The 27,006-nt window shown below is 45.9% G+C and overlaps 1 protein-coding gene across 4 annotated transcripts; it reads left to right on the forward strand.

Moving 5' to 3' along the window:
- Positions 1-27,006, forward strand: TTC5 (tetratricopeptide repeat domain 5). Of its 4 annotated transcripts, none has more exons than XM_068241750.1 (10): positions 1-108; positions 3,799-3,931; positions 4,222-4,433; positions 9,715-9,865; positions 10,116-10,207; positions 10,742-10,798; positions 23,615-23,761; positions 23,921-24,099; positions 25,192-25,336; positions 26,451-27,006. In XM_068241750.1, the coding sequence occupies exons 1-10, from the start codon at positions 58-60 to the stop codon at positions 26,568-26,570; spliced, it is 1,287 nt and encodes a 428-aa protein (XP_068097851.1). In that variant the 5' UTR covers positions 1-57; the 3' UTR covers positions 26,571-27,006. The 4 variants fall into 4 exon arrangements, with proteins under 4 accessions (XP_068097851.1, XP_068097868.1, XP_068097877.1 ...); XM_068241767.1 differs by lacking the exon at positions 1-108 and adding an exon at positions 411-498; XM_068241776.1 differs by lacking the exon at positions 1-108 and adding an exon at positions 435-519.

Here is a 27,006-nt window from a genome sequence, read left to right on the forward strand (position 1 = left end):
CTGTTGCAAACAATGTTTTAACAGACTGCGGAGGGGAGGCGGAGTGGTGCTGAAACTATGGCTGAAGAAGGAGCGGAAACAGAGGCTGAAGTCAGGAATAAGCTGCAGGTAGAGGCTTGGCGGGGCAGGGATGTCAGTGTGCTGGTGAGGCCGATAGAGAGCTGTGTTCCTGGCAGAGTGCATGCTGCCCGGGTCACGCCTTCCTGCACAGCGCTCTCTGCACCTGGCTGCAGTGCGAGGAGCTGCTGAGAGTCTGCCACTCACGTGCTGCTGCTGGAGGGTAATCTGCCCGCTCTGTGCTGTGTCCCCGCAGCCTGCGCGCGCTCCCTCCCTCCCTGCTGCACCGGCCGGGACAAAGTTTCCAGCACTCTCGCCTGTCACTTACAGCTCGTGTGTGTTGTCATAGCAACAGCTGCAGGTCGCTGCCCTGTAACCTGTGTGCTGGAGCATTGATGTGCGCGCTGTCCACGGTGGCATAATGTCATCCACACCCACGTGGTAGTGGTACTCCACGCAACTGTGTGCTTTCATTTATCTGCAACATAACAATAAGCAAGACCTACAGTAGTTATTCCGCATGTCTCACACCTATACCAAAACAGCCAATCCTGAAATTTGTATACACCCCGTTATGTTGCATAATTAACATTTATCTGAATTTCCACAGTAGTTCTTGTATACTAAATAGCTTAAAAATACTTTTATGTTAAGTATTTGCATGACAGAACTGCAGTTTAGCCCACACTGAACTAGAACATTGCACAGGAATTCAGAAAACAACAAGTGCATACACATCCAATCTTGATTGACTACCTTTGTCACCAATTTCACCACCTCCATGTAGTATGAGGGCCAACAGATTTTGAATACATTGCTTTTGCAATTGATCCCTCCCCGATCGAGGACTGGCCAGGTTTTAGTGATCCATTATATTGCCCTGGCAACTTGATCTGCATTAGATTTTGACAGAAATCTGATTTTAGAATTGATTTAATATCTGGTGTTGTACTGCTGCCTACCTTGTAGAACTGTGTGAGGCTGGGGACCCATTACAGCTGCTTTGCATAATCACAAAGCACCTGTGCTTTTCTAAATCGCGGCATTCACAGAGGGATCAAGATTTGGCTACTGTAGCCACTGATGTGATTGCTCTGGGATTGCTACCAAACTCCTGCAAGCAGCATTGTGGCTGCTTGTGGCACCACTCCCATCAGGATCACACTAAAGTGCAGCTAGTGGGCCCCGGCCCCTACTTTTGATCCCCTGATGCTCCTTCCTTCACCTGCTTGATGGAGATTTTTCAACATGCTTGATTGCCCATTCGATAAAAAGTCCAAAAATATATGAAAGTTGAGCAGTTGAGACTGTTAAGAGCAATAGATCACCAACAGATCAAAGTGATCAACCTGGCCTGAGAAATCAGTACATGTATGTCCAGCCTTATGTCATGCTAGTGTAGTTCAGAAATATACAATTCATGTTCTGGATTGCCTGAGCCTGATTACCTTCTTGGTATTCTCTGAATTAAACAAGTCAGATGAATGCCATCTAGATCACATCTAAAGGTCAGTACTACTGCTAACTGCCCACCCGAAAATCTAGCATTAAGGCCCATACACACGTGGGATTTTTGCGAACGACCCGTCGTTTGAACATTCCGTCGTTCGCACGTCAAATCCGGCGTGTGTACAGACTATCGTTCGGGTGATAAGACTGGTTTTCAGCGATCCGCCCGGCGGATAGCTGAAAACCAGTCTTATTACCCGAACGATAGTCTGTACACACGCCGGATTTGACGTGTGAACGACGGAACGTTCAAACGACGGGTCATTCGCAAAAATTCGACGTGTGTATGGGCCTTTAGTACGTTCCCTGAAGTCGCATAATGATACAGCATGCTGGATATTTAAAGGGAACCTGAAGCGAGAGGAATATGAGGCCTAATGGATTTATTTAACTTTAACCAGTTCACCCCCAAGGGTTTTTATCCTAACGGACCAGAGCATTTTTCAGTTGTCAGCGCTCCTCCCTTTTATTCCCTAATAACTTTATTACTACTTATCACAAGAAAATGATCTATACCTCGTTTTTTTCGCCACCAATTAGGCTTTCTGTGGATAGTACATTTTGCTAAGAATTTTTTTATTCTAAATGCATTTTAATGAGAAAACCAGAAAAAAAAGAAAAAAAATCATTATTTCTCAGTGTTCAGTCTTTATAGTTTTAAAATTAAACATTCTCCTGTGGATAAAACAAACACGTTTTATTTGCCCAGTGGTCCCGATAATTAAACCGTTTAGATTATGTCCCTACCACAATGTATGGCGACAGTATATTATTTTGAAATATAAGTGGTTATTTTTCTGTTTGTTCTGGCCATAATTACAAGCCCCTATGTAATAAATTAAAATTAATTTTCCCCCATAAAATATAGAATAAAAAAAGCTGAGTCCCTAAGGCAACTATTTTTTTTTTTTTTTTTAAGCTGATTTTTTTTTTGTTACAAGTGTTTTTTTTTTTTGGGGGGGGGGGGGGGGGGGTTGGAAGTGTAATTTTATTAATGATGTGTATATACTTGAAAATGCATGTATTTTGTAGGTGTAATATACTTTTTGGCCACAAGATGGCGCTAGTGAACACTCATAGGACGTGTTCACTTTTTTTTTTTTTTTTTTTTTACACTTTATTAAACTGTTACATTTCCTGTTTATGTGAATGGACGTAGCCGCTGTTCGCGGTCACGTCCATTCACTCCAGGCACTGCGATTGGGTAGAGGACTGTTCGGTCCTCTTCCCCAATCGCCCAGCACGGGATCCCGACGGTAATGGCGGCGGCAGCGGCGGACACACTGCGGTAGCAGCGGCGGGAATGCGCGACGTATTAAAACGTCATGTTGCTGTTTATAGCGGTAAGCATGACGTTTTAATACGTTAGGATGGCGGTAAATGGTTAAATGTTACCAGTTGCCTGGCAGTCCTGCTGATACTTTGCCTCTAATACTTTTAGCCATAGACCCCGAAGGTGCATCCAGATCAGGTGTACAGTATCCGACATTGCATGCTTGTTTCAGGTGTGTGATTTAGACACTACTGATGCCAGAAGGTACCACAGGACAGCCAGGCAAGTGGTATCGGTTAAAAGAAAATTAAATATGGCAGCTTCCATATGCTTCTCGCTTCAGGTTCTCTTTAAATGATAATCGTCAGCTGAGTCCATGATATACCTGCTTACCCTGCCTGGAGAAGCTGCTCGATTGTGCCCTGTGCTGCCAGGCATATGAATCTGTTTTTGGTGGTGCGATGCGAGGAGATTGAAGCATCGCACCACATTGCTCTGGCCAGGTGTAAAAACGGCCTTAAAGGTTTAGTCACTGAAAGAAACTATACCAATCCTGTAGGAGATCACATGGCAACCAATGTGTGGTGAGACTGTGCATCACTACCACTTGAGCTGTGCCAGCTGCTGTCGTCACTAATCTGGTTTTTGGTTCCCAGTGATTCCAGGTAGTTGCCTCCACTTCCCGGTTCAGAAGTCCTACCATGCCTCCTCTGGCAGTGTCTTGCTTGAGATATATGTATGTATGTGTCTTGCTTGCTATATATGGTACATAAACATTTGGGCCAGTTAATATAGAGGGCTGGGGTGTGGAAACTGTTGAGCATTTGCGGGTGTCTGTAATGTTCATGACTGGCAGTGGGATTTGTACATTTGACTGCCTGTGAGAAACCACACGCAGCATCCATCTACCGGTTGCCAACTGCACCGCCTGTTCTCTGATTTTCTGATTTCTTTTTCAGGAACTTGTAGATAAGCTTTATCATTTTCGGGACCATTATTTTGAGGCTCACAGTGTGGAAGATGCGGTTCGCAAACAGTTTGATGTGACTCAAGAAATGGAACAGACCACCACCCTGATAGAGGAAACAGATGGTAATCCCAATCCTTTTATTAGGCTTGGAACACATTAGAGCGTTTTTTTGAATGCTAAGGGAGTGCTTTGTCGCAGGATATGCAGCATTTTGGGAGCATTTCCATTCTAATGAATGGTATGGAGCAGGGAAATTGCTCCCAAAATCGCTTGCAATACAATAGTGCATTGCACTTTCTAGTGGGTCCCAGGCCTTATGCTTCCTGTAAGATGGAAAAACTTGCTTTTGTTTCAGTTTGGAAAATCATTGCTCTTTTTCACTGTGTGATGTGTGTCCTTTCCTGTAATTCAGATGTGTGGAAGAACAAGGCTTTCTTCTTGATGCTGAAGGGAAAGGCTCTGAATGTTACACCTAATCATTGTCCAGAGGCAGAAGAGCTTCTGTCTAAGGCTGTCAAACTGGACCCAGGACTGGTGGAGGCTTGGAATCAGCTTGGAGAGGTTTACTGGAAGAAAATGGATGTAGCATCTGCCAAGACGTGTTTCTTGGGGGCACTGAACCATGTAAGAATCAACTCCCGGGTTTTGTTTGTTTGTTTGGTTTTTTTTGTTTGTTTTTTGTTTTTTTTCAATGGTTCATTTTTGTGTATCTTAGTGCAAACGGTGATGTGCTTGGTAAGGAAGAAGAAATCCATGTTGTTAGATGACCTAATCAAAGCCACAAGTGCATCAATTGACCATACCATATAATCCTATAAAATAAATCCCTACCTGTCCCTGTGTCCCGTGTGTTTTGGCTACTGTGCATGTGTAGCCGTTGGGGCTGGGGGGGGGGGGGGGGGCGGACGGGTGTGCGGCATTCAGGTGCGCGCGGGTGCTGCCATGTAGTGGCGGTGAGATAGACCCAGAGCCCGTTTTTTTTAAATGGGCTTAGGTCTACTAGTGTAAGAAATAAAGATAAATCCATAAACTTTATGAAACTCTAATTTAAAAAAATACATTTAGTTTTTAGTAGGTAAACAGTTGGTAGTAAGTAGTCTAAGGCTACTTTCCCACCAAGATGTTGCGTTTTAGGGGACGTTAAGGTCGCATAACGTGCCCCTAACGCAACGTATGGTGGTGTTGAAGTTGGACGTCAGATTGAGCTGCGTTATGCAGCTCTCAAAGCAGCCGCTCCAGGTTAGTAATAGGAAGTCCGGATCTTTTTAAGGATTCGGATCATTTGAATCGGATCATTGAAAAGATCTGGATCTTTGAACCAAATCATTTGAATCATTTTACTAGGGAAGCAGACTGGGGGTGAAATGACTAGCAGGACAGGACTTTCCCTGCACTGTACATTCTGTATGTTCCTGTTTCTTCCAGACAGACATCCACTGTGAACCGAATCTTTCATTGTGATAATCCGGATGATTCGACTCACAAAAAAGATCCGGATCAAATGAATGATTCGTTCATGATCCGGACAACACTACATTCCTACCACGAGTCTCTGCAGTGCAGTGAATATTAATTAGCCATGTGGCTGGTGCGAAGGAGGAGGGGAGACCTCCTCCTCCAACATTACAGAGCATGTACAAGCAGTCTAATGCTGCTTAGCCCAGTATGACGTACAGCATGCAGCACTTTCTTTAAACGTGCTGCGTTACAATGTAATGCAACGTGGGCACTGTGAACAGCACAATTGATTTTACAGTGCTTTGAGTTAGGCTGCGTTACTGGCTGCTGTAACGTGGGACTTTAACGTCCCACTGTGAAACCAGCCAAAAGGCTCATACACACATCAGACTATAGTCTTTGGAAAATGAAAGATCACAGACCTATCTTACCCCCTTCCATGTAGTATGAGAGCCATACTTACACAGTCTATTCTATGGAGCTGAACTCCCCATCAGAAAAAAAAATCTTTGCAAGATGCTGCACACAAACATGCTGTACAGACACAAAAGATCAGTATCTTCAAAAGATTTGTTCCTGCCAAAGATCCGTTCCTGCAAATTGCATTCATAGTCTTGCAGAAACGGATCTTTTGCAGGAACAGATCTTTTGCAGATACTGATCTTTTGAATGTCTACAGCATCTTTGTGTGCAGCATCTTGCAAAGATTTCTATCTGATGGGGAGTCCAGCTCCATAGAATAGACTGTGTAGAGTATGGCTCTCATACTACATGGAAGGGGGTAAAATTGGTCTGTGATCTTTCATTTTCCAAAGACTAATGGTCTGATGTGTGTATGAGCCTTTAGGCTAGGTGCACACTTAGAAGAAATGCAATTGTTTTGTGATGTATTTCCGCTTCCTATTTTCCTAGTGATTTGCATAAATCAAAATATAAAAACTATGCGAACTGCAAACGCATAAAAAAACACATGCACAATGCTAGAAAACGCATATGCGGAAAAAAACAAACGCACTAAAAATGCGCACACACAAAAAACCGCACATGACAGAAAATGCGAACCTTCACGCTCTATGTGTGCACCCAGCCTTAACCACTTGCCGACCGCACGCTTATACCGTGCGTCGGCAAAGTGGCAGCTGCAGGACCAGCGACGCAGTACTGCGTCGCCAGCTGCAGGCTGATTAATCAGGAAGCAGCCGCTCGTGCGAGCGGCTGCTTCCTGTCAATTCACGGCGGGGGGCTCCGTGAATAGCCTGCGGGCCGCCGATGGCGGCTCGCAGGCTAAATGTAAACACAAGCGGAAATAATCCGCTTTGTTTACATTTGTGCGGCGCTGCGCCGTAAGGCAGATCGGCGATCCCCGGCCAATCAGCGGCCGGGGATCGCCGCCATGTGACAGGGGACGTCCTGTCACTGGCTGCACAGGACGGATAGCGTCCTGTGCAGCCCAGATCTCCCGGGGGAGCAGGTAGGAGAGGGAGGGGGGAGAATGTCGCCGCGGAGAGGGGCTTTGAGGTGCCCCCCCCGCAACATGCCTGCAGGTAGGAGCGATCAGACCCCCCTTGCACATCATCCCCATAGGGGGAAAAAAAGGGGGGCGATCTGATCGCTCTGTGTGGCCGCGGATCTGTGCTGGGGGCTGCAGAGCCCACCCAGCACAGATCCAAACAAACAGCGCTGGTCCTTAAGGGGGGGTAAAGGGTGGGTCCTCAAGTGGTTAAAGAGACACTGAAGCGAAAAAAATGATATTATGATTTGTATGTGTAGTACAGCTAAGAAATAAATAAAACATTAAGATCAGATATATCAGTCTAATTTTTTTCCAGCACAGGAAGAGTTAAGAAACTCTAGTTATCTCTATGCAAAAAAGCCATTAACCCTCCTGGCGGTATGAAAAATTCCGCCAGGAGGCAGCGCGGCAGTTTTTTTTTTTTTTTTTTTTTAAATCATGTAGCGAGCCCAGGACTCGCTACATCCCTCCGCCCTCTTCGATCGCCTTCGGCGATCTCCGATCAGGAAATCCCGTCCAAAGAACGGGATTTCCTGGAGGGCTTGGGCGGGATGACGTCGTGACGTCATTGGGAGTCCCGATCCACCCCTCGGCGCTGCCTGGCACTGATTGGCCAGGCAGCGCACGGGGTCTGGGGAGGGGGGGCCGCGCGCCGCAACGTATAGCGGCGATCGGGCGCGGGGCGGCGGCGATCAGTGTGCTGGCGCAGCTAGCAAAGTGCTACCTGCGTCCAGCAAAAAAAAAAATTAAGAAAATCGCCCAAGCAGGGCTGGAGAAAACCTCCTGCGCGGCTTACCCCGAGCTACATTCGGGGTTACCGCCAGCAAGGTTAATCTCTACGACTTTCAAAGTTGTGGAGAGGGCTGTTATCTGACTTTTATTATCTCAACTGTAAGTGAACTAATTACTTTTTCTCTGCCAGAGGAGAGGTCATTAGTTCACAGACTGCTCTGAAAGAATCATTTTGAATGCTGAGTGTTGTGTAATCTGCACATATTAGAGAATGATGCAATGTTAGAAAAAACACTGTATACCTGAAAATAAAAATGAGGATATTTTCTTTGCTGCTAATCTTCTAGTAATTATTCATAGTACACAACCAATTCACTATATCATATATTTTTTTTTCGCTTCAGTGTCTCTTTAAAGGGTAACTAAAATGGCACATAACATGATATAAACCTGTATGCACACACCCAATCCTGCATACAACTATCCTGTGTCTCTCTTTTTTTTTTTTTTTTTTTTTATCTCATGTGACCAAAAGGGTTAAGAAGCCAGGGCTCTATGTGGCTTTTTCTCTGCAGTCTGACTACAGTTGGAGGTTTGTAACACTCTCTTAGTAGTGTTGACACATTCCACATATTCAAATGTGTAAGCTTGTTCCGAATTCTGCTGATCAGAACCTGAATCTTTGTACATGCGCACCGCGGTAGGGGGTGTTAACTCACCGTTGTCACCGCCTGCGGCCACTGCCCTCCATGTCACATTCCAGCTCAATGTCAAAGTATGTGAGAGCTGGAATGCGGCATGGAAAGCGGCTCAGAAGCGGTGACAAGGGTGGGTTGACCTCCCATGCGGCAGTGTGCGTGTGCACAATTTCAGGTTCTGACTAGCGGAGTTTGGAATAAGGTTCTGATTAGAATATGCCAAACTCTTCAACACTACTTGATAAGTAATTGCAGGTCATGGTCATAAGTCATGTGTGTCTGAGGAAACCGTGCTTGTGAGAGCAGAGAACAGATACTAAAGTTCAATATTTGTATGGCACTGAATAACCATTTGCTCTGTCCATTTCCAACCTCCTGCATTTAAGTAGTCCATTGCCAAGTTAGAAAAATGTGCATAAAATTTGGATCAGTTCTGAACTATTGGCAGCTTCCTGACCACCTCTAGCGTATTTCTCTTACGATACATACCACACTTGTAGCCCATCTCTAAGCACTAATGTTTTCCTGTATCTGTGCAGCTACTCCACTGAAAATGTTTTTCCTGTGCAGAAACTCCCTGATTTAGCTGACGCTAAAGTAATCACTTAGGCCTCTTTTCCACAGACTGTTGATAGGCAATGAAGTGCCTCTCAAACTCTTGCAACTGCTCGCTGCTAACTGGTAACTGCTCACTGCTGCCTGGTAACCGCTTGCCGAACACACAGTTCAACTCTCCATGGAAAAGAGGCCTAATTCTAGGTACATGCTATGAGATTTTATGGCAGATTTACTGTCAGATCGATTTCCAACATGTCCGATCTGATTTCTAATCTATTTCCAATCATTTTTCCAATCAATTTCTGACCATTTTTCTGTTCACTGCAATAGGTAATTGATCGGAAAATGCTTGGAAATCGATCGGAAATTAGATCGGACATGTTGGAAATAATCGATCTGACAGAAAATCTCAGTGTGTACCTAGCATTAAGCTAGCTGGCCAGGAGTAGGGATGGTCAATGAAATGCAAATCATTTTGAGTTGATACAGGTGTATGCAAATTTATGCAGCTTAAAGATGGACCCATCAAATTTTACCTCAGCAGGATTTGATTGGTTAATGTTAAAGCTGCATACATTTGCATAATGCTGCATCAACTCAAAATGATTTGCATCTCATTGACCATTCCTAGTCAGGAGCCCAGCCACTTCCTGTACCACAGACAGTTATTGCTATAGTCTGCATCCTTTCAGAGAGAATCAGTCTGTGCCTCGTCGCTTGTTTCTGAACAGTGGCATGATGCAGACTCGGCAGCAGTAGCTTCTGGACATGTGCCCAGTATTTTTGGATAGGAGTTTTAGCTGCAGTAACCTCAAAAAAGAAATACACGGTTTACACAGCTATAAAATGTTTATTAGATCTAAGCAGCCTAAAGATGGTTGCTTCAGATCTCCAATTTTGAATGTGTTTGACTTTTTTTTTTTTTTTTTTTATTTGTACCTTGCAGTGTAAAAACAAGGTGTCCTTGCGTAACTTGTCAATGGTGATGAGACAGCAGAGATCACAAGATGCAGATGAGAACTCTAGGAACATCATGGACAGTGTGAAGCAAGCCAAGCAAGCTGTGCAGATGGATGCAAGAGATGGCACCTCCTGGTGTAAGTGGGAAGTGGAGGTTATGTATATGGCCTGGCCTGCAGTGCATGTTCCGTGGATGGGTTTAGGTTCTCCTTTATATTTTGTGCTTTGCAGAAGGTCACATACAGTAATCTGTACTGAAAGTTCTAATAGCTTAGTGTTGATACAACGGTCTATCCCTGACAGTGTGACCAGCATTTCCTCACTTGTTTGAAGATGCTCCTGTAATCGATGTATAGATCATAGAGCAATTTGCTTTTTCTTCCTCAGATATCCTTGGCAATGCATATCTATCCCTTTTCTTCTGTACTGGGCAGAACCCGAAAATTTCCCAGCAGGCCCTGAATGCATATGTGCAAGCGGTGAGTCTGACTTGTTTTCATTCTTAAAGGACACCTGAAGTGAGAGGGATATGGAGGCTGGCATATTTATTTCCTTTGAAACCATGAACGTTGCCCGGCTTTCCTGCTAATCCTCTGCCTCTAACACTTTTAGTCTTAGACCCTGAACAAGCATGCAACAGATCAGATGTTTATGTTTGAATGATCTGCAGGATGCCAGGCAACTGTTATTGTTTAAAATGAAATGAATATGCCAAAGTTCCCTTTCCCTCTTGCTTCAAATTCCTTTTAGCACATTGGGGATGATTGTCACGGAAACTGCAAAGAAAATTTGGGGCAGATTTACTGGGCAGCCAGTCCAAAATGTTAATTCCTTTTTACAGCTGAAATCTGGTTGCAATCTGTGGTCACTGCATAGAATACGTGGAATAAAGCCCTTACTTATATTAGTTACATCGTGCAGTGCAGTTTTGTTGCCAGTGTGTGATATATAACGTTATTCTTTTGTGTGCGTCCCACTTGTATAACTTATGCATGTTTCCTCTTTGTCCCCAGGAAAGAGTAGATAAGACTGCATCGAGTAATCCAGATCTGTACCTCAACCGAGCAACTGTAAGATACATAATGATTAACGTGTGAACATGTTTATACATGAACCTATATTAGTTTTCTGCATAGTAGGCAATTACCTGTTTCTTTACTCATACTGTGCAAGTATTCTTGTTCGCTTTAATTGCTCTAGCTAGATATTTTTTTTTGTTTGGTATGTCGCAATGTAGAAAATGCCAATTGCTATAGGATTTACCAAAGTATGTTGCTTAAATATAAAAGTATTTATGAATTAGTTTTGTATAGTTTTGAATAAAAAGTTTGTGACAGTAGATTGATTGCCTAAAGAGTTGCACTGCATTGAACAGTGCAATTCTGCGATTTATCAATCTGATGGTGTGTGTGTGTGTTTTAGGCATCGATTAATTTCAGCTAGAAATGACAGTGTGATGCGAAAGTTTGGGCAACCTTGTTAATCATCATGATTTTCCTGTATAAATCGTTGGTTGTCACGATAAACAATGTCAGTTAAATATATCATATAGGAGACACACACACTGATATTTGAGAAGTGAATTGAAGTTCATTGGGTTTACAAAAGGTGTGCAATAATAGTTTAAAAAATATTAGGCAGGTGCATAAATTTGGACACCACAAAAAAGAAATGAAATCAATGTTTCAAAGTAGATCCTCCCTTTACAGAAATTCCAGCCAGAATTGCTTTCTGTAGGTTCCAATGAGTCTGGATTCTGCTTGAAGGTATTTTGGACCGTTCCTCTTTACAAAACATCTCTAGTTTATTCAAGTTTGATGGCTTCCGAGCATGGACAGCTCTCTTTAACTCGCACCAAAGATTTTCAATTATATTTAGGTCTGGGGACTGAGATGGCAATTCCAGAACGTTGTACTTGTTCCTCTGCATGAATGCCTTAGTGGATTTTCAGCAGTGTTTAGGGTCATTGTCTTGTTGAAAGATCCAGCCTCTTCGCAGCTCCAGCTTTTTCACTGATTCCTGGACATTGGTCTCCAGAGTCTGCTGATACTGAGTGGAATCCATGCATCCCTCAACCTTGACAAGATTCCCAGTCCCTGCACTGGCCACACAGCCCCACAGCATGATGGAACCACCACCATTTTTTACTGTAGGTAGCAGGTGTTTTTTTCTTGGATTGCTGTGTTCTTTTTTACTCCTTGTATCATGCCCCTTGTTATGCCCAAATAACTCAATTTTAGTTTCATCAGTCCACAGCACCTTATTCCAAAATGAAGCTGGCTTGTCCAAATGTGGTCTAGCATACTTCAAGCGACTGTTTGTGCTGTGGGTGGAGAAAAGGCTTCCTCTGCATCACTCTCGCATGCAGCATCTCCTTGTGTAAAGTATCTGACTGGTTGAAAGATGGTAAGTGACTCCATCTGCTGCAAGATGATATTGTAGGTTTTTGGTGCTGGTCTGTGGGTTGACTCTGACTGTTCTCACCATTTGACACTTCCTTTTATCCGAGATTTTTCTTGGTCTGCCACGTCGAGCCTTAACTTGAACTGAGCCTGTGGTCTTCCATTTCCTCAATATGTTCCTAACTGTGGAAACAGACAGCTGAAATCTCTGAGACAGCTTTCTGTATACTTCCCCTAAACCATGATGGTGAACAATCTTTGTCTTCAGGTCATTTGAGAGTTGTTTTTGAAACCCCCATGTTGCTACTCTTCAGAGAAAATTAAGAGGAGGGAAACTTAAAATTGTCCCCCTTAAATAATCTTTCTCATAACTGGATTCACCTGTGTATGTAGGTCAGGGGTCACTGAGCTTACCAAGCCAATTTAAGTTCCAATAATTAGTTCTAAAGGTTTTGGAATCAATGAAATGACAACAGTGCCCACATTTATGCACCTGACTAATTTTATTTAAACAATTATTGCTCACTTCCAATCCAATCAACTTCATTTCACTTCTCAAATATCACTGTGCATGTCTCCTATATGATATATTTAACTGACATTTTTTATCGTAACAACCAACAATTTATACAGGAATATCATGACGATTAACAAGGTTGCCCAAACTTTCGCATCCCACTGTATGACTAAGGACAGACTGTGGGCCCAATACATGTCAGTTGTTGCTGCAGATGTCTGTTCCTATGTACACCTGCTTACCAATAAAAGATGCTTGAACTACTTACGGACCTTGATGATTGAAATCTACGCAGTTTTGATGGCTACCTGGCTGCCAGGGTGTAGTTTTCAATACACAGACGATGCGCGTTCTCGCCACTTTCGTCGCTCATGACGATCTCACCTCGGTCTCCTCGCCGCAGCTCACTCGCTCTGCTGTGTTTACAAGAGCCGTAAGAGCGGGTTCAGGAGCCGATTTCATTGGCTCTTGACCCTTTCCCTGTCTATCAATGTAAGCTTTCATTGGCTTACATTGATAGGCAAGAGTCAGGAGCCAATGGAAGCGGGTCCTGACCGGCTCACAGGAACTCTGCCGTCATAGAGACGGCATAGTGGGTGGCCCAGGTTCCCGATGTGCGGCGGTGACAGCGATTGCGGTGGGTATGTGCAGGTTTCTTTCAAATGATATCCTGCGCCTGAATCATGTGAACTAATAATGTCTACCCTTAGGAAGGGGAGCCAGTAGTGCCAAAATGACCACAGCAACGAACTTCAATGTACTACTGTCTGCTTGACATGTAAACTTTATTAAATACTGTACACACAATATACCCAACCCATTAAAAGAGCAGTACTGCGGTGTTTGCCTAAGCTAGTCACAGCCGGCTGTGTCACATACACAGATCTCGAGCACATACAGCCACACATGCACACTCACTGATATTTATACTCCCGGGAGTTTTATATGGAAAAGTTTGCATGCAGCAAGCTAAGATCAAACAACTCCAGGAAAGTCAGTGGTTAGTCATGCAGGGGCTGTAGCCAGATTGTTAGTGCAACAGTTCCACATTAATTGCTGACATATGCCTCATCAGTGTTTTCATGCCGCATTAGTGGTGCTGGACAAAAACTTGCATAAAGCATTATATGGGTTGCCACTGAGGGCTCTCACCACCTCCTACGCAATGTCCCATTTTGCTGCAACTGCTCAGCAGTCTTCCGTGGTGCGCTCTGTGTCCTGCTTGATCCACTCCGCTTTCATGGACATACAGCTGCCGGCATACTCGCGCTATGGGGATCGCTTCCTGCTGCTCACGGTCTCTCTGTACGAGACCCGGATGTGACGTCACCGCTCTGCCCTCAGCATCACTAGTATCGGCCGCCCACCGGCCTTCGTCAGATGATAGTGGGCCGTTGTTCAACGTTCCATTTTAACATCCCAGCAGTGCTTGCTACTTTGCATACTCCTCCCTACCAGTGTGCGTTGCATTTTTTCATGGTCCTATTGTCGCTTCCTTAACATGATTGTTCCAATGTTGCAACATTGCAACATAACAACATTTCAACCTTTTGACACTATTGTCCTCCGCAGCAAGACATGGTCTAGATAGTGAGTATATGAAGAATGACTGTTGCTTGCATGAAAGATGGGCATATAGAATTATCTTCATATCAGACTATAACTGAAGTTTCTTGCATCCTACAATTGTCTGTGTACAGCAAATGAGAGGATTCTGGTGAGGAGGTGAAGAGTTCCCCTTTGATCCCGATCATCTGTCTTGCTGCGGAGGACAATAGTGTCAAAAGGTTGAAATGTTGTTATGTTGCAATGTTGCAACATTGGAACAATCATGTTAAGGAAGCGACAATAGGACCATGAAAAAATGCACTTTAAGAAAGACGCACACTGGTAGGGAGGAGTATGCAAAGTAGCAAGCACTGCTGGGATGTTAAAATGGAACGTTGAACAACCGCCCACTATCATCTGACGAAGGCCGGTGGGCGGCCGATACTAGTGATGCTGAGAGCAGAGCGGTGACGTCACATCCGGGTCTCGTACAGAGAGACCGTGAGCAGCAGGAAGCGATCCCCATAGCGCGAGTATGCCGGCAGCTGTATGTCCATGAAAGCGGAGTGGATCAAGCAGGACACAGAGCGCACCACGGAAGACTGCTGAGCAGTTGCAGCAAAATGGGACATTGCGTAGGAGGTGGTGAGAGCCCTCAGTGGCAACCCATATAATGCTTTATGCGCTTGATGCAAGTTTTTGTCCAGCACCACTAACGCGGCATGAAAACACTGATGAGGCATATGTCAGCAATTAATGTGGAACTGTTGCACTAACAATCTGGCTACAGCTAGTGTTGGGCGAACATCTAGATGTTCGGGTTCGGGCCGAACAGGCCGAACATGGCCGCGATGTTCGGGTGTTCGACCCGAACTCCGAACATAATGGAAGTCAATGGGGACCCGAACTTTTGTGGTTTGTAAAGCCTCCTTACATGCTACATACCCCAAATTTACAGGGTATGTGCACCTTGGGAGTGGGTACAAGAGGAAAAAAAAATTTAGCAAAAAGAGCTTATAGTTTTTGAGAAAATCGATTTTAAAGTTTCAAAGGGAAAACTGTCTTTTAAATGCGGGAAATGTCTGTTTTCTTTGCACAGGTAACATGCTTTTTGTCGGCATGCAGTCATAAATGTAATACATATAAGAGGTTCCAGGAAAAGGGACCGGTAATGCTAACCCAGCAGCAGCACACGTGATGGAACAGGAGGAGGGTGGCGCAGGAGGAGAAGGCCACGCTTTGAGACACAACAACCCAGGCCTTGCATGAGGACAAGAAGCGTGCGGATAGCATGCTTTGTACCACCATAAAGTCATAAATGTAATAAAGATAAGTGGTTCAATAAACAGGGACCACGCGGCAACGCTAACCCAGCAGCAGCACACGTGATGGAACAGGAGGAGGCGCAGGAGGAGAAGGCCACGCTTTGTGAGACACAACAACCCAGGCCTTGCATGAGGACAAAAAGCGTGCGGATAGCATGCTTTGTACCGCCATGTAGTCATAAATGTAATAAAGATAAGAGGTTCAATAAACAGGGACCACGCGGCAACGCTAACCCAGCAGCAGCAGCAGCAGCAGCACACGTGATGGAACAGGAGGAGGCGCAGGAGGAGAAGGCCACGCTCTGTGAGACACAACAACCCAGGCCTTGCATGAGGACAAAAAGCGTGCGGATAGCATGCTTTGTACCGCCATGTAGTCATAAATGTAATAAAGATAAGAGGTTCCATAAACAGGGACCGGCAACGGTAACCCAGCAGCAGCAGCAGCAGCACACGTGATGGAACAGGAGGAGGCGCAGGAGGAGAAGGCCACGCTTTGTGAGACACAACAACCCAGGCCTTGCATGAGGACAAAAAGCGTGCGGATAGCATGCTTTGTACCGCCATGTAGTCATAAATGTAATAAAGATAAGAGGTTCCATAAACAGGGACCGGCAACGGTAACCCAGCAGCAGCAGCAGCAGCACACGTGATGGAACAGGAGGAGGCGCAGGAGGAGAAGGCCACGCTTTGTGAGACACAACAACCCAGGCCTTGCATGAGGACAAAAAGCGTGCGGATATAGCAGCAATGCTTTTTGCCGCCATGCAGTCATAAATGTAATACAGATGAGAGGTTCAATAAACAGGGACCGGAAACGCTAAACCATCCCAGATGTTCATCGGTCATGTTACTTGGTTGGGGTCCAGGAGTGTTGCGTAGTCGTTTCCAATCCAGGATTGATTCATTTTAATTTGAGTCAGACGGTCTGCATTTTCTGTGGAGAGGCGGATACGCCGATATGTGATGATGCCTCCGGCAGCACTGAAACAGCGTTCCGACATAACGCTGGCTGCCGGGCAAGCCAGCACCTCTATTGCGTACATTGCCAGTTCGTGCCAGGTGTCTAGCTTCATGCCCGGTTTCAGGTCCAGCGGTGCCAGCCACAAATCCGTCTGTTCCTTTATTCCCCTCCAAATTTCCTCCCCTGTGTGCTGCTTATCCCCAAGGCAGATCAGCTTCAGCAACGCTTGCTGACGCATGCCAACAGCTGTGCTGCACTGCTTCCACGATCCTACTGCTGCTGGTGCTGGGTTAGCATTTCCGGATGAGGTACAGCTTTGAGATGCGTTGGAGGAGAAGGAGTCAGAGAGGTAGGTGCTGCTGTTGTTATCCAGCTGTTTGCGGCGTGGGCAACACCCGCGCCGTAGCAGGTGAGGAATCGCTGCCAGGCTCCACAAGGTTCACCCAGTGCGCGGTAAGGGAGATGTATCGACCCTGGCCGAACGCACTCGTCCAGGTGTCAGTGGTGAGGTGAACCTTGCAGGCAACGGCATTCTTCAAGCTTCGGGTTATTTAGCTGACCACGTGCTCATGCAACTCAGGCACTGCAGAGCGCGCAAAGTGGTAGCGGCTGGGAACCACGTAACGTGGGATGGCCACTGACATCATGCCCTTGAAGCTGTTTGTCTCCACCACTCGATATGGCAGCATTTCGCAGGCCAGAAGCTTGGCTATGCTGGCTGGCTGTTACTGCCACGGCCCGGGGGTCATTTGCTGGCAATTTCCTCTTGTGCTCAAACATCTCAGAGACAGACAACTCAACCGTAGCGCTGCACACCGAAGGGCTGTTGGTTGTTGTGTTTGATGAACACTGGGAGACCTCAAGAGCACTAGTCCGGAAAGTGACAGTGTCAGCATCGTCTGATGTTTGTGAATGTTGTGAACCACGCAATGGCTGGGCTACTGCTGCTGCTGAGGCGGGTCTGGTGGTGAGTCTGGTGAACCCAAGGGAGGCAGTGTTGCTGGTGGTACCCTGTCCTGCCGCGTTTGCCCACAGAGTGGGATGTTTGGATAGAATGTGGCGGCTCATGCTGGTGGTGGAGAGGTTGTTAATACTTTTCCCCCTGCTCAGGCGGGTCTTGCACACCTTGCAAATCGCCATGGTAACATCCTCAGTGCAGTCTTCAAAGAAAGCCCAGACTTTAACTGGCTGAGGACTCGGACCTCGTGCGTGATGTGCTGGTGCTGCTTAACCCACTGCTGGACGCTTGAGAGGTCATCCAAGTAATTATCTGGTCCTGTTCTTTTGGATCTGTGAGGGTTGTTGTCCTGGACAACATGGGCAGTATTGAGTGGGTTTTCTTGGGTGCTCCCCTGTGGCCTGTACGTGAACCGTCAGGGGAAACACCTCTTCCCTTGCCCCTCCCTCTTTCACCGGATTTCTTCCTCATTTCACTTATCCTTAAAGTACACGCTGACTGGCAGCAGTACAGTGGCAGTACAGAAATGCTATACAGTGGTGGGTGAGCGGTGTACCACTATTGTCAGCAGTGACACAGAGCACAATGCTATACAGTGGCGGGTGAGCGGTGTACTACTGTTCCCAGCAGACACAGAGTGGAAGTAAACACAATGCTATATAGTGTGGCTGAGCCGTGTACACAGAGTGGCATTAAACACAATGCTATATAGTCTGCTATATAGTCACCCCGAACAGGGTGATGTTCTGCAGAACCCGAACAGTGGCAAACACTGTTCGCCCAACACTACTGGGAGGGAACGCAGATTTTAGTACCTAAACACACGATACAACATGTTTTCCGGGGTCGGACTCTGAGGCACATACAGATGGTCCCGATCATCATCCTCATCATACAACTCTTCTCCTGAGTCTGACCCACCCACCACCTCTGCCACCCCAACATCCCCAGACACAGACCCCTCATCGTCCTCAACATTAACTTGGGATGCTGGCCTGAGCCAGACCTCCTCCTCCACATCAGGCCCCATCATCTCCTCAATGGCAGCCCTCATTAATCGCTCTGGCGACGGACTGATGGACACAACGTTCTCCTCCGGGGAGGGCTGCTGCTGACCACTGGCTGCTGGGGTGGATGTTATAGCTTGCGTGGGGCGTTGGCTGTTGCTGTTGTTGGGAGTGCTGCTCACAGCGGAGGTCTCTGGGGAACTCATGTTGAGCTCATATAGTGGTTGACGGTGAGTGGAGTATTACTGATCCCAGCAATATACACACTGACTGGCAGAGTACGCAATGCTATATAGTGTGGCTGAGCGGTGTACACAGAGTGGCAGTAAACACAATGCTATATAGTCTGGCTGAGCGAGCGGTGTACTACTGTTCCCAGCAGAATCAGAGTGGCAGTAAACAATGGTATATAGTCTGGCTGAGCGGTGTACACAGAGTGTCAGTAAACAATGGTATATAGTCTGGCTGAGCGGTGTACACAGAGTGGCAGTAAACACAATGCTATATACTCTGGCTGAGCGAGCGGTGTACTACTGTTCCCAGCAGACACAGAACAGTAAACAGAATGCTATATAGTGTGGCTGAGCGAGCGGTGTACCACTATTCCCAGCAGACACAGAACAGTAAACAGAATGCTATATAGTGTGGCTGAGCGAGCGGTGTACCACTATTCCCAGCAGACACAGAACAGTAAACAGAATGCTATATAGTGTGGCTGAGCGAGCGGTGTACCACTATTCCCAGCAGACACAGAACAGTGAACAGAATGCTATATAGTGTGGCTGAGCGAGCGGTGTACCACTATTCCCAGCAGACACAGAACAGTGAACAGAATGCTATATAGTGTGGCTGAGCGAGCGGTGTACCACTATTCCCAGCAGACACAGAACAGTGAACAGAATGCTATATAGTGTGGATGAGCGAGCGGTGTACCACTATTCCCAGCAGACACAGAACAGTAAACAGAATGCTATATAGTGTGGCTGAGCGAGCGGTGTACCACTATTCCCAGCAGACACAGAACAGTAAACAGAATGCTATATAGTGTGGCTGAGCGAGCGGTGTACCACTATTCCAAGCAGACACAGAACAGTGAACAGAATGCTATATAGTGTGGCTGAGCGAGCGGTGTACCACTATTCCCAGCAGACACAGAACAGTGAACAGAATGCTATATAGTGTGGATGAGCGAGCGGTGTACCACTATTCCCAGCAGACACAGAACAGTAAACAGAATGCTATATAGTGTGGCTGAGCGAGCGGTGTACCACTATTCCCAGCAGACACAGAACAGTAAACAGAATGCTATATAGTGTGGCTGAGCGAGCGGTGTACCACTATTCCAAGCAGACACAGAACAGTGAACAGAATGCTATATAGTGTGGCTGAGCGAGCGGTGTACCACTATTCCCAGCAGACACAGAGTGGCAGTAAACAGAATGCTATATAGTGTGGCTGAGCGAGGTACACAGAGTGGCAGTAAACAGAATGCTATATAGTGTGGCTGAGCAAGCGGTGTACTACTATTCCCAGCAGACACAGAGTGGCAGTAAACAGAATGCTATATAGTGTGGCTGAGCGAGGTACACAGAGTGGCAGTAAACAGAATGCTATATAGTGTGGCTGAGCAAGCGGTGTACTACTGTTCCCAGCAGTGACACAATGACAGGGGGGACCCTGGCTAGCGTGGCTGGAGCGCGAACTACCCTGCCTGCCTACCCAAAGCTAAACCCACAGACAAATGGCGGAGATATGACGTGGTTCGGGTATTTATTTACCCGAACCACGTGACCGTTCGGCCAATCAGAGCGCGTTCGGGTCCGAACCACGTGACCCGTTCGGCCAATCACAGCGCTAGCCGAACGTTCGGGGAACGTTCGGCCATGCGCTCTTAGTTCGGCCATATGGCCGAACGGTTTGGCCGAGCACCGTCAGGTGTTCGGCCGAACTCGAACATCACCCGAACAGGGTGATGTTCTGCAGAACCCGAACAGTGGCGAACACTGTTCGCCCAACACTAGCTACAGCCCCTGCATGACTAACCACTGACTTTCCTGGAGTTGTTTGATCTTAGCTTGCTGCATGCAAACTTTTCCATATAAAACTCCCGGGAGTATAAATATCAGTGAGTGTGCATGTGTGGCTGTATGTGCTCGAGATCTGTGTATGTGACACAGCCGGCTGTGACTAGCTTAGGCAAACACCGCAGTACTGCTCTTTTAATGGGTTGGGTATATTGTGTGTACAGTATTTAATAAAGTTTACATGTCAGACAGTAGTACATTGAAGTTCGTTGCTATGTGCAGGTTTCTTGTACCAGCGGTTTCTGGCCCTTAAGGGGGCAGAGACCGCTGGTACTTAAGTGGTTAAAGCAATTCCGAGCCAAAGCTTTGGATCAAAATCAGATACTCCCCTTAAAGGACACATCCAAGATTGCTTAAAAAATCTACTTACCCAGGGCTTCCTCCAGCCCCTTGCTGCTGTCCTGTGCCCTCGCTGCAGCTCCGCTGGAGCGCAGGAAGATGCTGACCTGGTGAGGTCGTCATCTGCATCGGAGGGGACCGGGAGCCACCGGAGCTGCAGCAAACGCACAGGACGGCTGCCAGGGACTGGCGGAAGCCCCAGGTAAGTGATTATTTTTTTTTTTTTTTAATCTCCCTGGGCCTTCCCTATAAGAGGGAAGCTTCAGGATTTTAGTAAGGCTTCCCTCTCTACTCAGATGTCCCCCGTCACTGAGCGTGGCTTCCCTACAGATTGGGGCTGCGCTCCTTCTTCTCTTGCTGTGTAGCTGCACAGTAGACATCCGGGCACAGCTGTGCATGTGGAGTAACACAGAGCCCTCTGCTCCGGCTTACTGCACGTGTGGGTGGACTCGCGCGGCCACGATACAGGGAGAAGAGCTGCGCGGCCCGGTGCCACAATGACAAGAGGCTTCTCTCTTTAGGTAAGTATCTAATTTTGTACCCAAGCTTTTGGCTCAGGTACACTTTAATTATGTTTTCCCTTTAATTCTATAATTAAAGGGACTTCAGTAAACAATAGGGGTGTTCCTAACTGACTTTGCAAAGTCGTGTGCTGTAGAAATTACTTATGAATTCTTGAGGCGCTGTCCTTTTCACTTCTTGCAGCTCCCTGCTGCTTTGAGGCGTCCTCGTACAGCTCCCTGGCGTGTCACGTGACCTGCATCTGGTCACGTGATGTATTAATTACCGGGTATAAAGGATGCTGCAAAACAGCTGAGAGTGGCAAGAAGTGAAAAAGGTCAGTGCCTGGAAGATTCATAAGTGATTTCTGCTGCACACCGCCTTACAGTTAATTCATTTGGGGGAGGATAGTGTTATGTTTAAAGCCGGTAGCTTAACTTCTCAATTAACCAGCAAGCACACACATCCAGCGTCAGGCAATCCCCGCCTGTGCTATACTGTATGTGTATAACAGCAGGCACATGGAGACCCTCTCCCTGTGTTGTACTCCAAGTATTACACCTGATGCAAGATGGCTGGATAGTTCTTAGGTCCTATACCTACCCATAACTTTCATACATACTGTATGGTTTTAATGTGCAGGTCCATTCTAATAGATTTCCTAAAGTGATTGCAGTCTAATTATACAGTGACAGAAATGCGCACTTCCTATCTGCCACCAGAGCTGCCTCCAGGAAGCAGAAATCTTGTAAACCACAGAAGGCTGCAATTCTAGCAGAGCCACTACAAGCACTGCTGAAAGATGCCAATACACCATTTCATGAAGCTCAAATGTCTGTTATTGGCATGAACTGCACAGTGTCATTGTTTACAGCATTAGGTGGTCTCCGGGGGCCTGAAGTTAACATTTAAACTTTTAAGGGCTTATTCACACTAGTAAGTGCATCAAAATGCATGAATTGGTCAGCGAGTTGCTTTGTATTTCCAAGCATTTCTATGAGTTTTAAAGAGTCTGAAGGCGAAAATAAAACTCGCTTTTTCCCTTATATTCAGCAGGGGCATGTTTGCTAAAACACCGCTATCCCGCGGCAGAACGGGGGTCCTTTACCCCCCAAATCCCCTCCGTGCTGTGCGGGGAGAGCTTCCTGCTTGAGGCAGGGCTAATGGCCGCAGCGCTGATCGCCGCCTCTCCCCCGACCCTCTGTCTTCCTTCACTGAGAGGGGCGGGGGAGAGGCGGAGATCCGCCGCTGATACACGCATGGGGCAGAGCTACAGCTCATAGCTCTGCCTCCATGAGCAGCAAAATCTATGACCAAATTGGTTGTGGATTTTGTAGGGAGGGATTTGGGGGGTAAAGGACCCCCATTCTGCCGCGGGATAGCAGCGTTATAGCAGGGGCAAACATGCCCCTGCTGAATATAAGGGAAAACGAGTTTTATTCTCGCTTCAGAGTTTCTTTAACTCCTGATGAGTTGAAATGCAATGCACAGCAACCCACTGTTGTAGTGTGAATAATAAAATGCAAGTCTATGGACTATCATGTTCCCATGTTTAGCACACACTATCTGCAGTGCATCAACTCTCTGCAACTCTCATAGGGCTCGATTCACAAAAGCGTGATAACTGCTATCACAGCAGCTATCACATGCTTTGCGTGTGCAAAGCATTACTCCGCGTGATAAACGACCTTTTGCGCGCGATCACGCGGATGATTGGGTGCAAATGCTTGTTTATCACGCAGAGTAATGCCTGCGCGCGGCAGATCGCGTGACAACTGCTGTGATAGCAGTTATCACGCTTTTGTGAATCAACCCCATAGTGTGAATGAGCCCTTAAAGAATGAAAGTTTGGTAACCAGTGCAACAGATTTTGCACTTTTTGTTGATTGACTAGGAAAATGCCTTCATTTCTTTCTGCTCTTTAAATGTACAGTAGATTTAAAGTCACCAGACTCTATTGTGTAGATTTCTGTGCACTTGGCAGTACAGAAAGATGACGATCTTTCTGTTCTGCATTTTATAGATAGGGACTGCAGAGTTGTACATTTGTGAAAGCCTATGACCACCATGGAGATGCTTCTGTAGTTTAGCTGTCATTCACACCCCATGTACACCTTTACTGCTCTTGCAAGACACCTAATGAAACCTCTATTGAAAAGCGGGTTCATTTATGACATTTTCTTACATATGTCTGTGCTGTAATAAGTAGTGGATTGTTTTGTTTGCATTGTTCTCTGCCAGTTATGCAAGTATGAGGAGAACTACCAGGGGGCATTGGACGGTTTCTCTCGAGCTGCTGCTCTGGAGCCTTCGTGGACAGAACCTCTAATGAGGGAAGAACAACTCCTTGATTACCTGGGCAGACTGTGTGGCCTGTTGAGCAATAAGGTACCGCCTCTCCCTGTCTGTTCTCTTTATTAGCGTTGCTCTTGATTATGTGACAGTGCTGAGGCAAGGTGGCCATTCTAAGTACCTGGTAGAAACAAAAATTACCTTTTATCTTTAGGGTTGGCTGTTTCTCTCACTTTCCTTTAAATATTTCCTCAGGGGAAGATACGAGGAAAACGACTCCAGAACATGCTGAGCAGTTTAAGTTCAGTTCTATTGGGTCATTATGGAACTCTACAGCTGAAACCACTAAGTGTTCTGCAACCAGGAAGAAATGCTGGCTGTGTAGTTCTTGGGAGGGTTGTGTTCAGCCTCATGCCTGAAGAACGAGTGCCATTGTGAGTGAATTTTCAATGTACATGCTATTTGTTTTGTGCTAAATTGAAGGTTTTTAAATTGTAACTGCAGTCACAGAAATGAGGTGGTATTGATTGATTGAGTGAAAAAATTGGTAATGTTAGCTGCATACAGAGGTTATTACTGCCCTTTATCCCCTTGCTAACATTCTGCCACTAACTGTAAATTTCCAGAGGAGGACAGTATAGAGTTCAGTGGCCAGGCTGATATCCAATAACCATTTTTATTTACCATATGTATTTTTTATTTTGAGCTTTCAGTTGCTGTCCACAAAGAGCTATACAGATATTATGTGCGTGGCTGTCTGACCATGTTGCTATATGCTTTGTGACTACTGCTATAAGGATGCGTACACATCCAATTTTGATTGGTCACAGATTTTGAATACTATTAACAGAATGTATGAGTGAGCTCTCATACTACATGGAGGTGGTAAAATTGGATGTGTGTATTTTACCTTTTTTTTTTTTTTTACCCGAGCTCTCATCTGAGTTTCACCTCCTCAGACCAACCCAGGGATGTTCTATAGGAGGATTTGCACTGCGACACTTAAGGATGGAGGAGGCAACTTTCATGCCACTACAGAAAGCTGCGTAGAGGATAAGGCTCCCTGTTATCACTTTCACAGGCCACCCTGTTGTAGTCCTGTTGTAGTCCCGCCATTAAGTTGTCTTCTAGCTCCCTCTCTTTCACTTCAGTACTGATGGTGTGGCCACCATCTATTTCTGGCAGCTCACACAGCCTGTTGGGTGATGCATGCTTGTTTCATAGTTTGTCTATGGGAGCTAGGACCACTGGAAATCAGTGGTCTAATGGACCTAGCTTTCAGAGATTAACATGAAGTGCTGCACTGGGAAAAGAGTGTGGCCCTAGCAGGGTACAGAAGCTGGTGGCTGGGAGAGGAAGAAAACTCTACACGATGTAGAATAGGAACAGGGAAAATTGCAGGGCAATGCTGACAGTCATTAGTCGGCACTAGCCCTGCTTCTTTTTGTTCATGGTTTTTAGCAGACTTTTTAAAATTTGAGCTTAATATTCATTTGTACTAATGCTGCTTTGTTTTTTATTCTTAGTACATTTGGACTTGTAGATACGGAAGGGACATGCTATGCCGTAATGGTTTATAACATGGTGGAGAGCTGGGGAGTCTTGATTGCAGATTCTGTGACCATCCCTGAACCACACTTGAAACAGCACAATGTACAGCACAAAGGCCAGGTGAGAATTTTGACTTATTGAGACTATTTATTCAATATTGCAGTTGTTATACAACCTATAAAGCTTAAAGGAAACCGGAGACGACACATACTGTTTTATACATACCTGGGGCTTCCTCTAGCCCCATGCACACAACTCTCTCCCACACCACCGTCCTCCGCTGCCTGCAGCTCCGGTACCGGGTCCCGTTAGTTCTGCCAGTCGCAGCCAGTCTGCGCAAGAGGGAGTGCGCGCTTTACGTATCTCTCCAGAGGCTGCTGGGGCTTCCTCCAGCCCCATGCGCACGGATCACTCCCACGCCACCGTTCTCCGCTGCCTGAAGCTCCACTATCAGGTCCCGTTAGTTCGGCCAGTTTGCGCACGAGACTTTATGTATCTCTCCAGCGGCCAGTAAGTATGCGTTGTTTCTGGTACACTTTAAATAGTACAATGTCTAGGTCATATGGAGCTTTTGCATTAATAATCCATACCCAGCAACTAATTTAAACATTTTTGATAACTCATATTTGAGGATGCAAATAAAGCGCCCATTGTGAAATGCAATCCCAAAGGGTCCAAGTTCACAGACAGTCGTTATAGTCAATTTTAAGATGAAGGTAAAACCTTTATAAACAAAACTGAAGACATATGGAAGTGTTTAGAAACCTTGCACAGTTATCGAGTACACCAGGAGCATTTTAGATGGTACCCATTAAAGATCTTATTAGAAAAAATGTATGCCCCAGGGGACACTGAGGGTGCTTATAAAATGTAAGTTTATATAGCCATAAAAAGGGGAAAACCTGCTGCTTATCCACTGCCCCTTCAAGTAAGCAAAATATGCCCCACTGTTCCCTCCCTGCTATTTCTGCTCTGTGACCAGGGTCATTTGAAAGCTAGACAGTCAGTATTTGGGTGAATCTGTGATTCTGCTGCACTGAAAGAACACACATAGACAAAAAACATGTTGCTGAGATATGCTAATACTACATAACAGCAATTTTGGCTGACAAACTTATTTGGAATGTGTTCTTCCTGATATATGCTGTTTTTTCTTTTTTTGAGTGGAGAGGGGATGGAAAAAAATTTGTGAAACTTTGCAAACCTTTTTTACTTTTTTTTTGTCCTGTGGCAGACATTTGTTTTCCAGAGCATACGAGTGGATTCTCCAGTTCAGTTGCTAGTGAATGGCAAGCCCCAGGGACCAAGCACTCAAGCCAGCGCAACAGTGGCTTACAGACCCCAGAGCGAGTAATCCTGGACTGTGGGGTTTCTGTTGTAAGCTGTGAATGTGGGGTGTAGCAGCAGCAGAGGAATCAGGAGTGGCTGCCGCCCGTTTGGTTTTGTGCTTAAGTGCTAAAGCAGATGATCTGCAGTCGCTTGGTACAATGGCTCACTCTCATGCCTTGCTAAAGGCCTTTCCTCACACTAAGCTATGTCCACTCCCCCTGCTCTCCTTGTCTACATTCCCAATTGCTTCATGTATGTGCCGTGTGCTGCCTTTCTTCAGCCACAACTCTTTGTTTTACAAGCTGTAGGGGTATTTATAAAGCAGATTCATATTGTGATTATTTATTTTTGCCAACGCCTCTCCATGCCCTCATGTTTAGAGGAGGATTAATATTATTATTTTCTGTCTTTTTGTAAAAAAAAATAAACCCAACAAAATAAAATTGTCTTTATTTAAATAA

The sequence above is a fragment of the Hyperolius riggenbachi genome, chromosome 1 (assembly GCF_040937935.1).
Source record: "Hyperolius riggenbachi isolate aHypRig1 chromosome 1, aHypRig1.pri, whole genome shotgun sequence".
Taxonomy (NCBI): domain Eukaryota; kingdom Metazoa; phylum Chordata; class Amphibia; order Anura; family Hyperoliidae; genus Hyperolius; species Hyperolius riggenbachi.

Bases quoted from the DNA above. Each gene is read 5' to 3' on its own strand.
- TTC5 (XM_068241750.1), top strand. From the start codon at position 58: ATGGCTGAAGAAGGAGCGGAAACAGAGGCTGAAGTCAGGAATAAGCTG. The intron at 3,932-4,221 runs GTAATCCCAATC...CCTGTAATTCAG, and splicing joins CCTGATAGAGGAAACAGATG to ATGTGTGGAAGAACAAGGCT. The intron at 4,434-9,714 runs GTAAGAATCAAC...TGTACCTTGCAG, and splicing joins TCTTGGGGGCACTGAACCAT to TGTAAAAACAAGGTGTCCTT.